At 37.4% G+C, this 18,263-nt stretch overlaps 1 protein-coding gene across 2 annotated transcripts in view; it reads left to right on the top strand.

The window, feature by feature from the left end:
- The window catches only part of LOC121733053 (fibronectin type III domain-containing protein 5), a 171,328-nt gene that overhangs the window by 70,456 nt on the left and 82,609 nt on the right, over nucleotides 1–18,263 (top strand). For both annotated transcript variants that reach the window (XM_042123152.1, XM_042123153.1), the window contains exon 2: nucleotides 12,171–12,278. In XM_042123152.1, the coding sequence (XP_041979086.1) occupies nucleotides 12,206–12,278 (73 nt within the window). In that variant the 5' untranslated portion in view covers nucleotides 12,171–12,205. The remainder of the gene's footprint in view (nucleotides 1–12,170; nucleotides 12,279–18,263) is intronic.

Below are 18,263 nucleotides of genomic sequence, written 5' to 3' on the forward strand. Positions count from 1 at the left end.
ACGAAAACTGTAGAGGTGTCTACGAAAACTGTAGAAGTGTCCATGAAAACCATACAGGTATGAAATCTGCAGAGGTGTCTATAAAAACATTGTGTGTTTAATAAATTTACAGTACGGTCGATTAATTCATGAATAAGGCTCTAATGAATACGATGACTACTTTTTAATTGACCAAAAAAGATTACACAGCTCAACAAAAAAGCGAAAATAAATTCAAGAGAAAACCTGAACGACACACTTTATAATAAAGGCTTCGTTAACATAAAACTGCTTCAGTTACGAGCCACTTCTAATGCTTGTAAAGCCTAGTTCGTACTGCGCGACAACTATTTAACATTTGTAAAATATTTGTTACTTACAAGTAGAATTTAACAGTGGTTCCGTAGCCCAATGGCAAAAAACGGAACCCTTATAGATTCGTCATGTCTGTCTGTCTGTCCGTCCGTATGTCACAGCCACTTTCCTCCGAAACTATAAGATGTAGATGTAGTCTGTAAACCGCATTAAGATTTTGATACAAAAATGGAAAAAATATTAGAAATTTTAGGGGTCCCCATAGGTACAACTGAAACAAAAAAAAATTTTTTCATCTAACCTATACGTGTGGGGTATCTATGGATAGGTCTTCAAAAATCATATTGAGGTTTCTCATGTCATTTTTTCTAACGTGAATAGTTTGCGAGAGAGACTCTTCCAAAGTGGTAAAATGTGTGTCTCCCCCCCCCCCCCCCCCCCCCTCTAACTTCTAAAGTAGGGGCACGATAAGTCTAAAAATAATATATGATGTACATTACTATAAAAACTACCAACGAAAATTGGTTTGAACAAGATCTAGCAAGTAGTTTTTTTTATACGTCATAAATGGTAAACCTTAAATTAATTTTCATTAAATCAACTGAAATATAAAAATAAATCAAAAACCTTTTAATTTCATTAAAATAAACATTATTACTGCTGCGGAACCCTTCATGGGCGAGTCCAACTCGCACTTGGCCGCTTTTTTCACCTACTTAACAAGATAGCAAACAAAATTTCACGAAAATTTGTTAACATTTTGGAGAAATTTGGCAACAAACACCGCGATATTTATTATGAGAGTTTTATATAATATTATAATATTAAATGACTTTGTTGCAACATAATTTTTTCGAGACAAAAATTGTCCTATGTCCTTTCCTGGGATTCAATGTATCTCCATACCAAATTTCAGTAAAACCGGTTTAGCAGTTTGGGCGAGAAGAGGTAACAGACAGACAGACACACTTTAGCATTTATAATATTAGTATTGATAGGAGTACAATTTATTCATCTAATCGTTTTCCATGTCGCGTAGTGCGAACACTCTATGCTACTTCATGTCTACAAGTTACTAATTAGCGTTCAACAAGAGGCGTTTTCTTTTATTTACATAGCCACAGTATTTATTCTGGCAGCATTTTTAACTTTTAATTCATTCGTAAGCTAATTGATTTAGTTAAACTAGATTAAAGCGAATTTAAAGTCTTTCGTATAAATAATTTGTACGTCGGTCACACTGAAAGTGTTTAGAACTAGCCAGTTAAAAACATTACTAATGAAAACTTTTTTTAAATTACAATTTTAGAACTCTTTGGTAACATAATCTGGTATATTACATTTATTTGTCGTTTGTTTTGGTGAATTGGCGGCAAATCACATCAATCATACACGTGAAAATGAACTTAACGCGAGAAAATTTTAAGTTAATGATTTTTTATGACTTTCGTTGTGGGCTTACTCAATAACAAAGCTTGATAGGCTGCTATTACCATTTCATAATGAAGCCCCATCTCGTGTCACTATTTACAATTGGTTTAACGAGTTTAAACGTGGACGTAGCAATCTCATTGATGATCCGCGTGCGGGACGTCCTTTAATCGCGACTACTGAAGTTAACGTTAGTGTTGTGCGACGCATGATAGAGGGAGATAAAAGAGTGACCTACCAATGTCGGAAATGTAATTTTGCGACAGTTGTGCTAGAATATGAAAGGACAGTTACTGCAGAATGGTATGTCAATCGCTGTATGCCTGTCGTCTTGGAAAAATTTCGACAGCAGCGCCCTCGAAGCAGGACACTCCTTCACTAAAACAATGCTTCAGCGCACTCCGCGAGACGGACTGTTGAATATTTGACTATGGCACGTGTTGAGATATTGAGTCATACGCCATATAGTCCTGGCCTGGCGCCCTGCGGCTTTAATTTATTCCCAAGAAATAAAGATAAAATCGAGGTACTCGCTTTACGAAAATGCCACAGAAGAGACCCCTAAGGAAGACTGGGCCCACTGCTTTTTTCGGTGGTTCCATCGAATGCGACGATGTGTAGAGAGGAACGGAGATTACTTCTAAAAACAATAAAAGTATTGTCAACTTCCTACATTAAGCCGTTTTTCATTTTCTAAACATTTTCAGTGTTACCTAGGTAAGAGAGACAAAAAAGGATATGGACGAAAAGTAGCTGATGATTATTATGCGCAGTGATAACGGTAGGATGTAATTTGTATCTTTAACGCTTCAGATTATATTATTTTCAGTCATATTCATTGGAAGAAGCACAAAGTTCAGGATAAAAATACCTTCATCAAAATCTGACAAATTGACTCGTTGAATTATCTCATCAGTATTACCAAATTCTTCGGGAAATTAACGACTTTGACAGGTGAGATTTCACTGCGTGAAGCTGAGATTACAGAGTGAGGCTTGTCCATCGCTGCCGTCACGTCACCGACAAAAATTCAAATAAAATGCAACTTTATGACCTAAGCTATATGTTACATTTTTCTTTACGCCACTACAAAGCAGCGGCGGCATGGATCGCTAGACTAATGTCGGTAGAAAATGAATTCGTCGGTAGTTCATAAAGTGGCATTTTATTTGAATTTTCGTCGGTGAGGTCCCGGTGACGTTGACGGTGGGCAAACAGTCTGGGTCAGTACTCAATTCAGACCGCAAGGATCTGTCCATATGTCCACGTTACGACGTCTTCAACGTCGAACGGTGCGGTAACGTGGCACGGTACGTTGTCGTGACGTGAAAATTTACGTCAACGTAACGTAAAACTGTACTGTGTGTGTGTGTGTGTGTGTGTGTGTGTGTGTGTGTGTGTGTGTGTGTGTGTGTGTGTGTGTGTAATAAGATTGTACGTCACCATACCTTGTAAAATTGCTACATTCTTCGGCAAACGGCAAATACGTATTCTGCTTCTGCTGTTGTTAAGAAGACGGAGAGAGAGATTTAAGAAAAAAACAGACATAAAATGTTACTACACCGTGACGTGCATTTTCACGTTACGTTGATGTAAGTTTTCACGTCACGTCAACGTACCGTGCCACGTTACCGCAACGTTCCACGTCGACGACGTCGTGACCTGGAGATGTAGACAGGCCGTAACGCGACGCGTAGATGCATTTCTATTTGTACTAAATTGACAGATTTCAATTGCGTGTGACGTCTTGCAAATCTTGTCAAATCCATACAAATTTAGAAATGCATGTATGCGTCGCGTTGCGGTCTGAATTGACCCTAACCCCTGATGAGTGTTCTCGACGTATAATTAATTAGAACGGTGACGACGGACTGAATAACTTTCACAAAACTCATCAAAGTGCCCCAAATTGGGGGTACACTTTTATTTCTGGGATCATGATGCTTTTGTAAAGGGCTATTAACTTCTGTTTTCACCTGACAGTGGTATAATTATTTAAATTTTGTTGTAATATAAAATAGTGGGCTTTTAGAGCTCCCGCAGACTACAGACTATCGGCCGATAGTTTGGTCGGGTTGGGCTGTTAGCGCGCACACTACGCCAACTAAACAGTTGGGTTGGTGGTGAGTGCGCAGACTAGAAACAGTCGGCCGATTGTTCTTGCACGATTCTATTCACACGATATATTTTTGAATCTAATGAGATTCAAAAATCTATCGTGTGAACTAATGAGTTTATTTAAATAGCGGAGTGGTAGCGCTGTCACTTGCATACTATGATTGCATACTATGCTTGTGAGTGTAACCGCCAAACCGCGCGTATGGGTAGACGTAGAATATGTATCGAGCCTAAGATCTGGTTAGTTATAAGCAGTCTAGCTTATTTAATAAATAGTAAAATATAAATAAAATAAATTAAGTATATTTTATTTAAAAATAGGTATCATGAATATACTTTTTGAACGTCATACATAGAAAGAACGTAGAAACTAAGGGTCAATTTATACTAGCGCAGAGTCGTAGCGCATGGAAGCGAATTATTATTAAAACAGAATATAACAAATCCAACCTTAACTCCAAAGCGGTAACGCACTTTATTACTTCTGAGAATTTAAAAAGGCGCGCGCAATCGCGCGCATCCGTGCGTATTCGCGTCGATGCGTCCGACCAACGCTGATTGGCCTTGCAGAAGTAATGTATGCGTTACGCTCTGAAGTTAAGGTTGAATTTTCTGTGTTCAATTTTCGGGAATTCGCTTCGACTCTGCGCTAGTATAAATTGACTCTAAGATGCCTACCACCGGTTCGGGAACTAACCCGGCGATAAGAATCGGCGTAAGAAACACGTATGAGACCATCTTTTACCAAAAACATGGAAAATTAATGGTAAAGTCATTCCAACATACGCCTTTTAACGTTGGTTACAGAATATTCCTTTATATTTCCAATCATTGAGCATGACCGTTGCTCGATTGGGACCACCGACCAAAGCGTCTTGACCTTTGAGTAGGGTTGCCAATTATGTACCTTTTTTTCCGATAAAAGATTGGCTCGAGACATTTCCTGTTAGCGGTAACCCTGACATGAATTGACAGGCTCCTTATTATCGGGTGAAAAGTTTGAGGGTTTTTAGGTCAAGAGGCATAATTTATCTTTTGAACCTCTTGATATATTTTATGAAAGAAATATATTATTAAAGAAATGTAAGTATGATTTGAGAACTGGAAGTTAAATAAATTTTTATTAGTAATTTTATTTCTAACATGAAACTTCTTAAACAATATTTTATAGGTAGGTATACATTGTTAATCTTTAGTAGTTTTATAAGCATATTGTAATATAATTTGTACCCACGGAGTTTGTATCTTACATTAACAGTTTAACACGCAACAAAATAATGTGCAATTTATTGTTTTAATAGAGTAATTTATAATTATAATTTATAAGTATTTCGTTTACTGGAGATACTTTGAGTCTCGGGAAAGGACAATGAATACTAATTTTGTCCCGGAAAATGTACGGTTCCCGCACAATAAACTTTTATGATTATGGCCTAAACTATTCAATCTTATTTGATAAAATTTGGTATGGCAATACTTTCAGTCTCGAGAAAGGACAAGGGATACTTTTTATCCCGGAAAATATACGGTTCCCGCACAATAAACTTTTATGATTCTCGCCTAAACTATTTAATCTATTTTGATGAAATTTGGCATGGACATTGTAGATACTAATAATTTGAATCTGGGACAAGGAATGTTTTTTGTGCCGGAAAAATGTGCGGTTCCCACACAATATACTTTTCTAATTTTCGCGACTCAATCGATGTACGGGAACAACTATAAACTAAAGTAAAGATAATAAATATTATCTATCGAAATCAATCATATCTGCACAAGTTTCGAAAAAACCGCCATTTTGTTAATTGTCAGGTAAATTCTCCCTGAAATTGCGACCTAATTAAAATGTATCGATTTCGACCGAAACTGATCGCTATTCGTCGCGATCGTTAATTATAAATCAACAGTATTCATTAACTTTTACTTTAAAGTGTGTCTGTCTGTCTGTTACCTCTTCACGCCCAAACCCCAGAACAGATTCTGCTGAAATTTGGTATGGAGATACCGTGAGTCCCGGGAAAGGACGAAGGGTACTTTTTATTCCAAAAAAATGTACGGTTCCATCCGTGTATGTCCGAGGTCGCGCGTAGATGTAATTTTGACGCAACCAAGTTGCGGGCTTTATCTAGCAACAAATAATAATAATAAAGCTAAAATACTCACGAGCAACGTGTAAAGTAAACAATAAATATTATTTTTATCGGTTCAACGAAATTGTTAATTAATTGGACGTACTACAAAAGGCTCTTATCACACATTATCGATAACGCGGCCTCGGAAGCTTTCGTCCAATATTCATTAAAGGTTTACATGTAAATGGGTTAACGGTGAATAAAATATTTTATTGGAAATCACTGAGGGTGAGAACGTTTTCGTTATAAAAATTTTACGCTATGGTCTTTACTCTATAACATAGGCAAAGATTTTTCAATCATAATTTGCACAGTTGTTGTGAAATTGACGCTTCCATTCCGCGCAGGTGTAAATTGAGGCTAAGTCATTTGTAAGTATAAAAATCGGACCTTACAATAATTATGACCAAAAACTTTTTCTCTGTGGCCGTAATATCCTAAGATCCGACCGTAAAATTCTGCATGAATCGTTTTTTTCGATCAAATATATTTTAAAATAATCTTTAGAACGTATAGAATGGATAAATGTTGGGTTGCCTTGTTAAAAGTAGCCGCAAGTACCTCTAATTGAGCAAAATGAAAGCCCGTAATACAAACTTGCGTGTATTCAATAGAAAAGTAAGAGAATTAAGAAGGAATGACATTGAGGAATGAAAGGACAATACACATAAAAATAAAAACGCCTGTTAAATAAAAATTGCAATCTTGTGAGTTCTCAACGTCCTCAAATAATGCCAGGTATAATAATAAATACACAGTTCAAATAATTTTCTTAAAATAAAAGAGAATTTCAAAATTCAGAAACCATGTACCTACCTACTACTAGTAATTACTAAGTTACTTAAAAGTACTAAATACAATAAAGGAATCATAATATTAAGTCCTCATCACAATATTCAACGGTATTTCTAGAAGACGTTTATATTGGTTACCTGTACCCCGCCGACAAACCGTTATGCAGTTTGGCGGGCTACTAAATTAAGATTTATATATATTTTTTTTTCAATAAAAACTTCTTTTAATATGAGAAAATCGGCCAACTGCAAGTCAGACTCGCGCACGAAGGGTTCCGTCCCGATACAGAGCTAAAATAGGCTAAAAATTGTGTTTTTTGTAACAAAAAAATGTGTGAAAAATTCAAGTGCCTCCTCTAGCCATAATTGATACAGAGCAAAAAATACCGAAAAAATCACGTTTGTTGTATGGGAGCCCCCCTTAAATATTAATTTTATTTTGTTATCAGTATATGTTGTTATAGCGGCAACAGATATACACAATCTGTGAAAAAATCAGAAGTCTAGCTATGGCGGTTCTTGAGATACAGCCTGGAGACAGACAGACGGACAGACAACGAAGTCTTAGTAATAGGGTCCCGTTTTTACCCTTTGGGTACGGAACCCTAAAAAACAGACCATCTTAAAATATAACAGAAAAATTCTCACAATTTCTACAATAGAACATAAAATTTCATCATACAACACCCGATCACATAATCACTGGAAGTTCACTGAAAGCTCAAAGCGATATGGAGCTTCAGAAGCTTTTATAAGCGTCGTGGACGGTTAACGTTGCAACGCAAACAGCTTTTGAGAGCAGCACAACACACCCATTATCTAAGCTACACAAACGCTGTTTTTCTAAACCAAAGGTAAATGGTTTTTTTCTAGATATTTAAGTTCCATATAAAGGGTACTTTAATAAAAACATGTACCATAAAGGTGGCTCATATATTTTATCTACATACTAACTAGTATTTTGGAAATATTATATTTTTGTAGGTTTTTAAGTTAAGTTAAGTGGTTTTTGTGCTGGCTGTATGATCCTGATACATTAAAAATATTTAAAAAACAAAAAATAAAAATTATTTAATATTAGACAAAAAAGCTCATATTAAGAAAAGTTTTGTTACATTCTTATTATATTATCAATCTAATTATTATAACAATTATGAAGCAGCTCATCTTGCTACCCTGACACGTAGCTCAGTGAGTCTGCGAAGGAGTGCAGAGTTTTTGAATTATGAACCTGAGTTAGCTAAGACTAGCGTTCCAGAAAAATGGAAGAGTCACCCGCCAATTCTCTGTAAGACCATCACCGTTCATACCGAACAGAGGGCCTGGACAAGCGGCAAGCGATTATCGTAAACGCCAACGCCACAAAATGTATGGGATTTGACATTAGTATTCGCTAGCGAAGCGATGACTTATGTCAAATCGCATACATTTTGTTAGCGTTTACGATAATCGCTTGCCACTTGTCTGCTAGGGCAGGCCTGATGATGTAATTATTGTATCCATACTAATATTATAAATACGATAGTGTGCCTGTCTGTCTGTTACCTCTTCACACCTATAAACCGCTGATCTTGCTGAAATGCGGTATGAAGATACTTTGAATCCCGCGAAAGGACAAATTTATCCTCGAAAAATGTTCGGTTTGAAACGAATTTTGGCCCCACGGAGTTTCGGGCGTAATCTAGTTCTGTCTGCTCCTTATATAGGTATAATATAGGTCCTATGAATTAAAAAAAAAGTCCTAGCTGGTCCTATACAATAAGAAAAAAGTGAATCGGTTTTTTTCTAGGTGATGATGATGAATCCACTAGTTTATTACACAGTACCTATTCAAAGGGAAATTTATCTCTATTTGCCAACTCTCTCTACTCAACAAAGATAATTGTTATTCAAAATGAAATTGTTTTGAAGCTGAGCTCTGGTTGAAACCATTCTTGCTGTTCATCAACCACTAAGTGCATCTACCTCTACACAGAGCAATTGTCTATAAAAATTAAAAATATGATTTTTTAATTTTGTTAGTCTCGCTTAAATTCGACAACGGCTGAATTTTCGAGTTTTTATTTATGCATATTTTTATAAAGAGCCATGCTTCGGCACTAATGGGCCGGCTCGACCGGATAAATAACACGGGCTGACAGAAAACCGGCGTGAACTAGCGCTTGCGCTGTGTTTCGCCCAGTGAGTGACTTTACCGGAGGCCGAATCCCCTACCCTATTCCTTTCCGGCCTACCCTTCCCTATTTCCTTCCTTACCCTTCCCTATTGCCTCTTAAAACGCCGGAAACGCACTTGCAGCTCTTTTGATATTGCGAGTGTCCATGGGCGATGGAAGTTGCTTTCCATCAGGTGACCCGTTTGCTCGTTTGGCCCCTTATTACACAAAAAAACCGATTTGACTAATTTTAGTCTTAGAAATGTTCGTGGTAGTCCAGGGCAGTTTTTATTAGGAAGGACGTGATGTGAGTTGTGACGTATGTTAGAAAATTGTATGGATGTTTTATTCTAGTTTGTCAAATAATTTCCCCCTCTTTTCCTTTTTCCCCCTCCAAAAATTTGCATCGTGTAAACCTTGCTTCAACTATTACAATAATAATTATTGTAATGTTATGTCTATAATACCTTTTAAAAAAAAAATGAAATAAGGGAGCAAATGAGCAAACGGTTCACCTGATGGAAAGCAACTTCCGTCGCCCATAGACACTCGCAGCATCGGAAGAGCTGCAGGTGCGTTGCCGGCCTTTTAAGAGAGAATAGGGTAATAGGGGAGGGTATGTAAACACAGCACAAGCGCTGTTTCACGCCGGTTTTCTGTGAGCCAGTGGTATATCTCCGGTCGAGCCGGCCGTGTTCGTCCCGAAGCATGGCTCTCCCACGTCAAATCCTTTTATTTTGCTAGATTGCTAGATTAGAATTGTGCTACACACAAACTCAAAACCTAACTGCTGGTGATTCGGGTCAAACACTTTGACCTGTGAAAACTACAGAAAAATAATGGAACTTTTTTCCAGATGTAACACAAAGTCAATAGCAATATGTTTATTGCTATTGTGCAACACGGCAGCTCTGTTCTCAACAGCAACACAACATTGCTGTCATCGCCACTCCTCTATTTTGGTTCTGTTACAAAGCGATCCAAAAGCAATTGCTTCTGTTTCACATAGCATTACAAAACATTCGTTTCTGACCTATTTTCTTGAAACATATATAATTATAATCTATATATATAAAACTCAAAGGTGACTGACTGATTGACATAGTGATCTATCAACGCACAGCCCAAGCCACTGGACGGATCGGGCTGAAATTTGGCTTGCAGGTAGATGTTACGACGTAGGCATCCGCTAAGAAAGGATTTTAATAAATTCCAACCCCAAGGGGTTAAAATAGGGGAAGAAAGTTTGTATATAATAATACTCCTTAACGCGAGCGAAGCCGCGGGCAAAAGCTCGTATATTATATAATTGGAATTTGGAATCTCGGAATCGGCTCCAACGATTTTCATGAAATTAAAGTATATAGGGGTTTTCGAGAGCAATAAATCGATCTATCTAGGAATAATTTTTAGAAAATGTCATTTTATTCGTATTTTATTGAATACCGAGCAAATCTCGGTGAAATAGCTAGTTGTGTATTTATATTCGTTAAGTATGCAGTAAGTCATAAGTTATTTTCTTTTAATTAAAATTTAACGAAAAATTTAAAAACTTCAATTCAACAAAACTTAGAGTGAGAGTCAGTTGTAACCACTTTATAAAAGTTATCTGTACCTGGAGATAACGTAGGGGTAAGGGTTGATTCGGACCTTTCAAAGTTCAGAAATTTCCAAATTTATATGGATTTGACAGATTCGCAAGACGTCTCCCGCAATTGAAATCTGTCAAATCCATACAAATTTATGCCGCGCCGCGCCTCGCCTCGCCTCGTCGCGTTGTGATCTGAATCAACCCTATAAGTACGACGGATAAGCCTGGCCGCACATTTTCCGAATTCTGATCAGAAACAGTTGAATTTCGCCGGACCGCCACCCCGCACACTATCCGAAATATCCTTCCGGCGAGTTCAGAGCTCACTCGGCTCAGTACAAAATGTAAGAGACAGCGCGGACAACTGTTTCTGATCAGAAATTTCGGACAATGTGCGGCCGGCCGGGCTTAGATGGAGTTTGGATGGCGGGTACTTTAGGAGTCCACCTAACTTTCGTTAAAGTATAATGCTCAGTTTTTCTCGGGATAACTCTAGGAATCTCGTCTCGCACTGCCGGACACTTATGATAGTTGCTGCCATGTTACATTACGACAATAACGCCTCCGTGGTCCAGTGGTTTAGAGCGTGACTCTTGACTCGGAGATCGTGGGTCGTGGATCGATATATTATAACATTATAATATAACATGTTATTCAAGTTTGGTTAGGATCATGGAGGCTGATCACCTAATTGTCTGACAAGTAAGATAATCCATGGGCATGTAAAAATAGTATCCTGCACCTGACCCACAGACATAGATCAAGATAGATACCGCATATGTGTATGTACTTCGCGTGCCATATCGCGTTCTCAAACGACGAGCAATGCTCGTCTTTCAAAAGTCTGTTCTTTAGTCTGCTATCGGAATCTGACGTTAATCGGAATTTGAAAAATGCCTAAATGCCTAATTATGCCGTATTGAGCTGTAGAAATTCGAATAGAATCGTTGGCCTAGATAATGGACACGTTTCTTATCGTCGGTACGTACCGGAGGTCGGAAAAAAGTGGCACGCTCGTTTTCATACAAATAGAGGGACATGCGGTATCTATCTGGATATATGTCTGTGACCTGACCTCTCGCCAGTCGTGTTGGTATTCCGTGCCACTAGGTTATGAGAGTAAAAGAAAAGAGAGTGCTTTTGTGTACTGCACACACACTTGGGCACTATAAAATTACTCAAACTCAAACTCAATTTTTTTTATTCAGAATAAATTTTTCAAATATTCTCTGAACGTCGGGGCTACAAAGATGCCTACCACCGGTTACCGGTACTCCTGCGCAACTGACCTGGTTTCAATTAAACCGGCCACGGTTACCGAAACCGGTGTGGGAGTCATTTATATTTTACATTGCGACAGTGAAAATAATAACGTTTGTTAGTAATGGGAATTAATGCTATTTTCAATTATTTTCATAAACAAGCTAATTTTGATGACATAGCATGCTACGTGTTATTGCTTTGCTACTTGCTAAAAACGCGGCATCGTGAATAATTATGGGTTCGCATTGCCGCGGTGCGTAACAGCTCGGATTTTTATCATGATCGAAGACGTATTTTTAGCAAGTAAGATTTATTTAATTACTGCTAATGGGCATTTAGCAATTAATTATTATTGCTTATGCTATTTTTACCAACACTAATGTTTGTTCCAGTAGCGGCATGGCATGAGCGGTGGCGTGCGCGCGACATGCGGCGAGCGCCGCTCGCGCACCCCGCTGTTGTCTTCATGCTCTCTTTACTGCTGCGCTTCACTGATGCTGGTGAGTATACCTCGGTCCTCAGGGTATTGAAGGGACCTAAGTTCTTACATGATTTAAGAAGGTTAGGCCCATTTTGACCCCTTAAGGTTGATTCAGACCGCAACGCGACGCGTAGACGCATTTCTAAATTTATATGGATTTGACAGATTCGCAAAGAAGACTCACAAAATTGAAATCTGTCAAATCCATACTTTACTACGCGCCGCGCCTCGCCTCGCCTCGTCGCGTCGCGGTCTGACTTTTATACAAGGTGTAACAAAACTAAGTGATAATACTTTAGAGTGTGTTCATAGTCCCCTGTATAATGTTCACTGTGAAAGTAGCATGGAAAATACGGAAAATGGAATAATAGCAACACGGAAAATTCATGACGCTGGAGCGCTTGCCCATATAAATCATAAAAAAATAAATTTGCTCTTTTAGCTCTGCTACTTTCACAATGAATATTATGTAAGGGACACATACATACCCAAAAGTATTTTAGTTTTGTTACACCTTGTATAGATAAGGTGATCTATACGGTTTTCGGTCGAAGTGATCGCACACAGACTTGAATGAACTCGATTAATGCTTTCGTGTGTGTGTGAATTCAGGTATTTTATACCTCTGATGCACCAAGTTGTACACTTTACATTATTATTAATTGTTATATACAGTATTTAAGACAAGAAATAATATATTTAAGCAACCATTAACTCTCTGCCTCCTAAGTAATTTAAGGACTAACCATTTTCTTCTTACTGATTCTAATGTGTTTGTAATAATATTTGGACCATTCCTTGTATCACAGTTAAAACGATTTGAAAAAAATAAATAAGATTAAAAATTAATTGAAAAAAAATACGATTGAAAAGTTACGATTATTTTTGTCGTCGTTTTGTATTGTTTCTACTTCCGGCAACGAACAAAGACGAAGGTACAAGGGTCACTTAACTGACCAATACCTGTCCCGTATCCCGTTCCGGTGAATTATTGATCAAACCATCTTCATTACGTCGATGTTATATAAACAAATGTGCTTTTAGACAACTAATGGACTTCCCATCCCTAGAGAATAACTCTTTGCGTTCTAGTTTCCGATGTATTCAAACATATCGGCAATCCTAATAGGCACGGGTATATCTTTGTTACAATTTTTCACATTCGAAATTTGTAGATAAGAACTTACTCGATTGACTGTAGAAAAGTCTAAGGCAAAAAGTGAAAAATCTTACGTATACGCTTTATCTGTAATCCTTTCACTTCATCGCTTACTTTTCAGTAGCTTCGGTGACTCAAGATAAACAGACTAGATTCTTTCAATCTATAGGAAACTCCTCCAAAAATGTTATCCTATTTTCGTAAAAAGCAAAACAAAGTAAACCTTAAGACGTAAAGCGAAATAAAGGTAAAACAATTCTTGCTAAGGACATAAACGCAAAATCTTAGCATTATTACCAGCAATTTAAAATAAAAGGTCCATAGTCGTTAACTATTCTTGGGACCCTTTCATTGAAGTTCCTGGCCCTCTGATAGGGCCGGCGCCTAAAAGGGCAGGACCCTTTTAGTGTTTCTTTTAGCTTGTATCTTTTATGATAACCTTTTATAATCCTGCTATGACGCGACATAAAATCATGATTAATTGCTCTGGTATTTGTTTTACAAACATGAAGGTTTTAGGATTGTGGCAAAGGAGCTTAAAAGCCTTGTAGTAGTTTAATAGTTACAATTATACTACAAGGATGTTATGGCGCGTAGATCGGATCGTCAAAATCAGCCGTTTTACCCCCGCCTATTCGAAAGTGTCATGCAAGTTATCGAAATAACGGATACTATACGGATACGGTCGGCCGATATACGGATCATTGCTTAGCCCTCATGTCAAGGTCATCCATGCAAAATCATTCTTGTAGACCTGCATCTGCGTTATCACCGCTGCGCTGCGAGGGATGTGTTTTTGAGAAGCAATGGAAAAGCTTCATTTGCCAAATCTGCTTTATCCATTCAACAACGGCGCTTCGGTGGAAATGCAGCCAGAGGTAACGGATTAGCGAACAGCTTGGTTGTTGCAATATATTACTGTTTTTGAACATTTATTTTATCCATCCATCTAAAATTAACTAGTGATTGATTTATGAATAAAAAGGTTATCAATTTCAACTAAATTATGATAGAACAGTTTAATCTTTATATTTCGTACACAATTTAAATGCTAATTCTGATTTTGGGGCGTGTCGGAATTTTGATATATCGCGCGTTAGAGCGATGGTAATTCTCTTTAGAATATTGTGCAATAAATATTGGCTGCGGTAACAAAATTACTTATGACGTTCGCAACTCCGTTGCGCCCAAATTCGTTTATCGTGGGAGATGGCTACGTGGGAGAGCCATGCTTCGGCACGAATGGGCCGGCTCGACCGGAGAAATACGACTTTCTGCTGCTGCTGCAGCTGTGTTTCGCCGAGTGAGTGAGTTTACCGGAGGCCCAATACCCTACCCTATTCCCTTCCCTACCCTCCCCTATTCCCTTCCCTTCCCATCCCTACCCTCCCCTATTACCCAATTCCCTCTTAAAAGGCCGGCAACGCACCTGCAGCTCTTCTGATGCTGCGAGTGTCCATGGGCGACGGAAGTTGCTTTCCATCAGGTGACCCGTTTGCTCGTTTGCCCTTTTATTTCATTAAAAAATATCGCGCAGGAACCGTACCTTTTCCGGTATTAAAAGTATCCTATGCCCTTTCGGGGACCTAAAGTTATAAATGCGAAAGTGGGTCTGTCTGTCCGTCTGTTACCTCTTCAGTCTTCACGCCCGAACCGATGAACCGATTTTGCTGAATTTTGGTACATATGGATATATTTTGAGTCCAGAGTCCAGAGAGGAATAAAAAGTACCCTATGTCCCTTGACATAGGGTACTTTTTATTCCGGAAATGTACGGTTCCCGTCCGATAGACGAATTTTTGCGCGACCAAGTTCCGGGCATCATCTAGTAAAAAATATGCTTACTACATAAAGCTTTTAAAATTATTAATTTGGGTTGTTAATTTAATTAATGGCTCTTACTAAAAATATTTCACTGGGGCATGTATACTGTATAGGGGTGGTCATTAGTAGGTCACCTATATCGGGATTAAATGGAACTAAAATTACTCTGACCAGAATTTGTGAAGCGATTTAAAGTGGAGCATTTGCAAAAAACAGATTTAGATATCAAAAGTCAAAGTCTATTGAATTTGAATATTCTGATTTTGGTCAGTCTGTCTATTTGACCACTAAACAAATTGAAATGAAATTTAATTACACTGAAAAAATGCGAAAGATACGGTATGGCGTTAAAATCGAACTTCGGCGCGAAGTTGTTACGGGATACAGGAGTTTGATAGTAATAATATCTTATATCTTTAAACGAGCAATTCTTGTATATATATATATATATATATATATATATATATATATATATATAATTGGAATCTCGGAATCGGCTCCAACGATTTGCATGAAATTTAGTATATAGGGGGTTTCGGGGGCGATAAATCGATCTAGCTAGGAATCATTTTTAGAAAATGTCAAATAGCTAGTTGTGATTAAAGCACACGTTAAGCTATAATTGTTGGGCAGGGCAAGATGGGATTTCGAGACAAGCTCGAGCGTGTCATATTAAGCTTGTATAGGCTTCCGACATGTGTCTAGTCATCATGGTATAGAAATCAGATTTCTCGCGTGGTGGTTTAAAAAAAAAATATTAATATTGAAATGTCATCGGATCTGTCAGTGTGTTGTATAGTGTATTATACCCCAAAGTAGCTTTCATATAAAGCACCGACGATTCAAAGGTTAGGTAAGCCTGTAGGGACATTTTAAAATATTATACAAAAATAAAGCTTCATATTTAAAGTATAAAATAAAGCAACTAACCTTCGCAAATATTTTATTTTTCACTGAACTAAATGAATTAGTCCTTGTTGTCTTTAGACAAACAATTCAGAAAATTGCTTATTTAGGTAAATTATAAATATATTTTAATATATTTATAATTTACCTAAATAAGCAATTTTCTGAATATATTTTCTTTTTCAAAATTTTAAAATGGCTGCAAATAAAAAACGCTCTTATTATTTTTTTATCAGTTTTACCTAATGTAAAACACCTCCTAGGTCTCCATGACGCTCGAGTGACTACACGAATAGCACCTTCCCTCCCTTACCATAGTAAGGGAGGGACATGAAAATCATGGGTATACGTTATAACGTATACCCATGATTTTCATGTCCACTGAATAATTGTCTTTTATTTTACCACTGCACTGTGCTATTATTTATTCACCACTTTTTAAAACTAAAATATCACTTTGCGGTCACGGATGAGTTGAGGTTAAGGTTACTTTCATGGGCCTTGCTTAGGCCACCGTGTAGACTGGCTTGGTGTGCTGCTCTGGGGGCTGAAGTGTACTGCAGTAGCCGGAGGTGCAGGCGGTGCTGAGTTACGAGCACCCGCTGCAGAAAGCTCCTTCCACACGAACTTGGCGAACTTTGCCTTCCTGCATTTACAGAGCAACTATAATATTATAGCTTAATATAAAATATACAATAATATGTAGGCACAGCCCAAAGCCGCCCTAAAAGATACAACGCATTAGATAATATAGATAATTTAATGAAGATAAAGTAATGCAATAAGGACAATAATGTAAGTAAAGCAATATAGATGAATGAATGTATATAAGTAAGTAATGCAAACTAAAATCTGTAAAAATGAACACAATTTCTTTTTAACGTAATAAGGCAAAACAACGCAGAAATTGTCCTGTATTATGTATAGGGGAAACATTAAAAAAAAAAAAAAAGATACAACGCAATTTTGTTGCAAAGACGTTGTAAAATTACCTTTCTCAAGGGTGGTAGGAGTAAAATTACACACTTTAAGGCCGTAGGCTTCTTTGTGTAATCCAAGTTTTCCTCGAAGATCCAATTACAGTTTCCATTCACTATCCGTTTAAATTAAAAAGAATAATTGGCCAAGTGCAAGTTGGACTCGCGCACGAAGGGTTCCGTACCGTTATAGAACAAAAATAGCCAAAAAATTGTGTTTTTGTATGGAAGCCCCCTCTTAATTAATTTAATTTTAATATCAATTACTTTGTGAACATTTCAAGTACCACATGTTGCCATTATTGATATAAAGCAAAAAATATCAAAATCATCACGTTTGTTGTATGGGGCTCCCATACAACAAACGTGATAATTTTGATATTTTTATCCTTAAATATTTAATTTATTTTGTTTTTAAGTAATTGTTGTTAACACGTTGCGTGACGGACGGTAATGACCGTAAAAAAATTGACTGCATAATACGACACTACGGCTGACGCAGTTGTTTATTTTTAGACTTTACTAAACAGTACGGCATCTGCAGATGAATTTCTAAAGAATGTTCTTAAAATATAGGACTACCGTCGTATCACATAATTTTTTCTTGTACGTAGAAGCATTTGAATGCACACTTAAACATACACTGAAAATGTTTCTGTACGCGAGCAACATCTAGGCAGTGTCTGTACGCACACTACGGTCATAGGTGTGAACTATAATGTGTGCATTCATCAGCGGCAACAGAGATACATAACCTGTGAAAATTTCAACTCTTCAGCTGCTATTACCGTTCTTGAGTTACAGCCTGGAGACAGACAGACAGAGAGACAGATAGACGGACAGACAGACGGACAGACATCGAAGTCTCATTAATAGGGTTCCGTTTTTACCCTTTGGGTACGGAACCCTAAAAAGAGGGAACTCGCAATGTAATTGCTTTCGAAGATGTATTATCATGGTACCTAATACTTTTCAGTAAATATTGATTTACTGACTAGATTTAGACCAAGTATATTTTATTAACAATTATTTAAACATTTAACCAAGAATTTAAACATTTTATTATTTATTATTTAAAAAATCGTTTACTCTTCCGGATAAATGCCATGCCAAATTTCATCTACATTGATCCAGCGAT

This window comes from Aricia agestis, chromosome 13 (genome assembly GCF_905147365.1).
Source record: "Aricia agestis chromosome 13, ilAriAges1.1, whole genome shotgun sequence".
NCBI classification, from domain to species: Eukaryota; Metazoa; Arthropoda; class Insecta; order Lepidoptera; family Lycaenidae; genus Aricia; species Aricia agestis.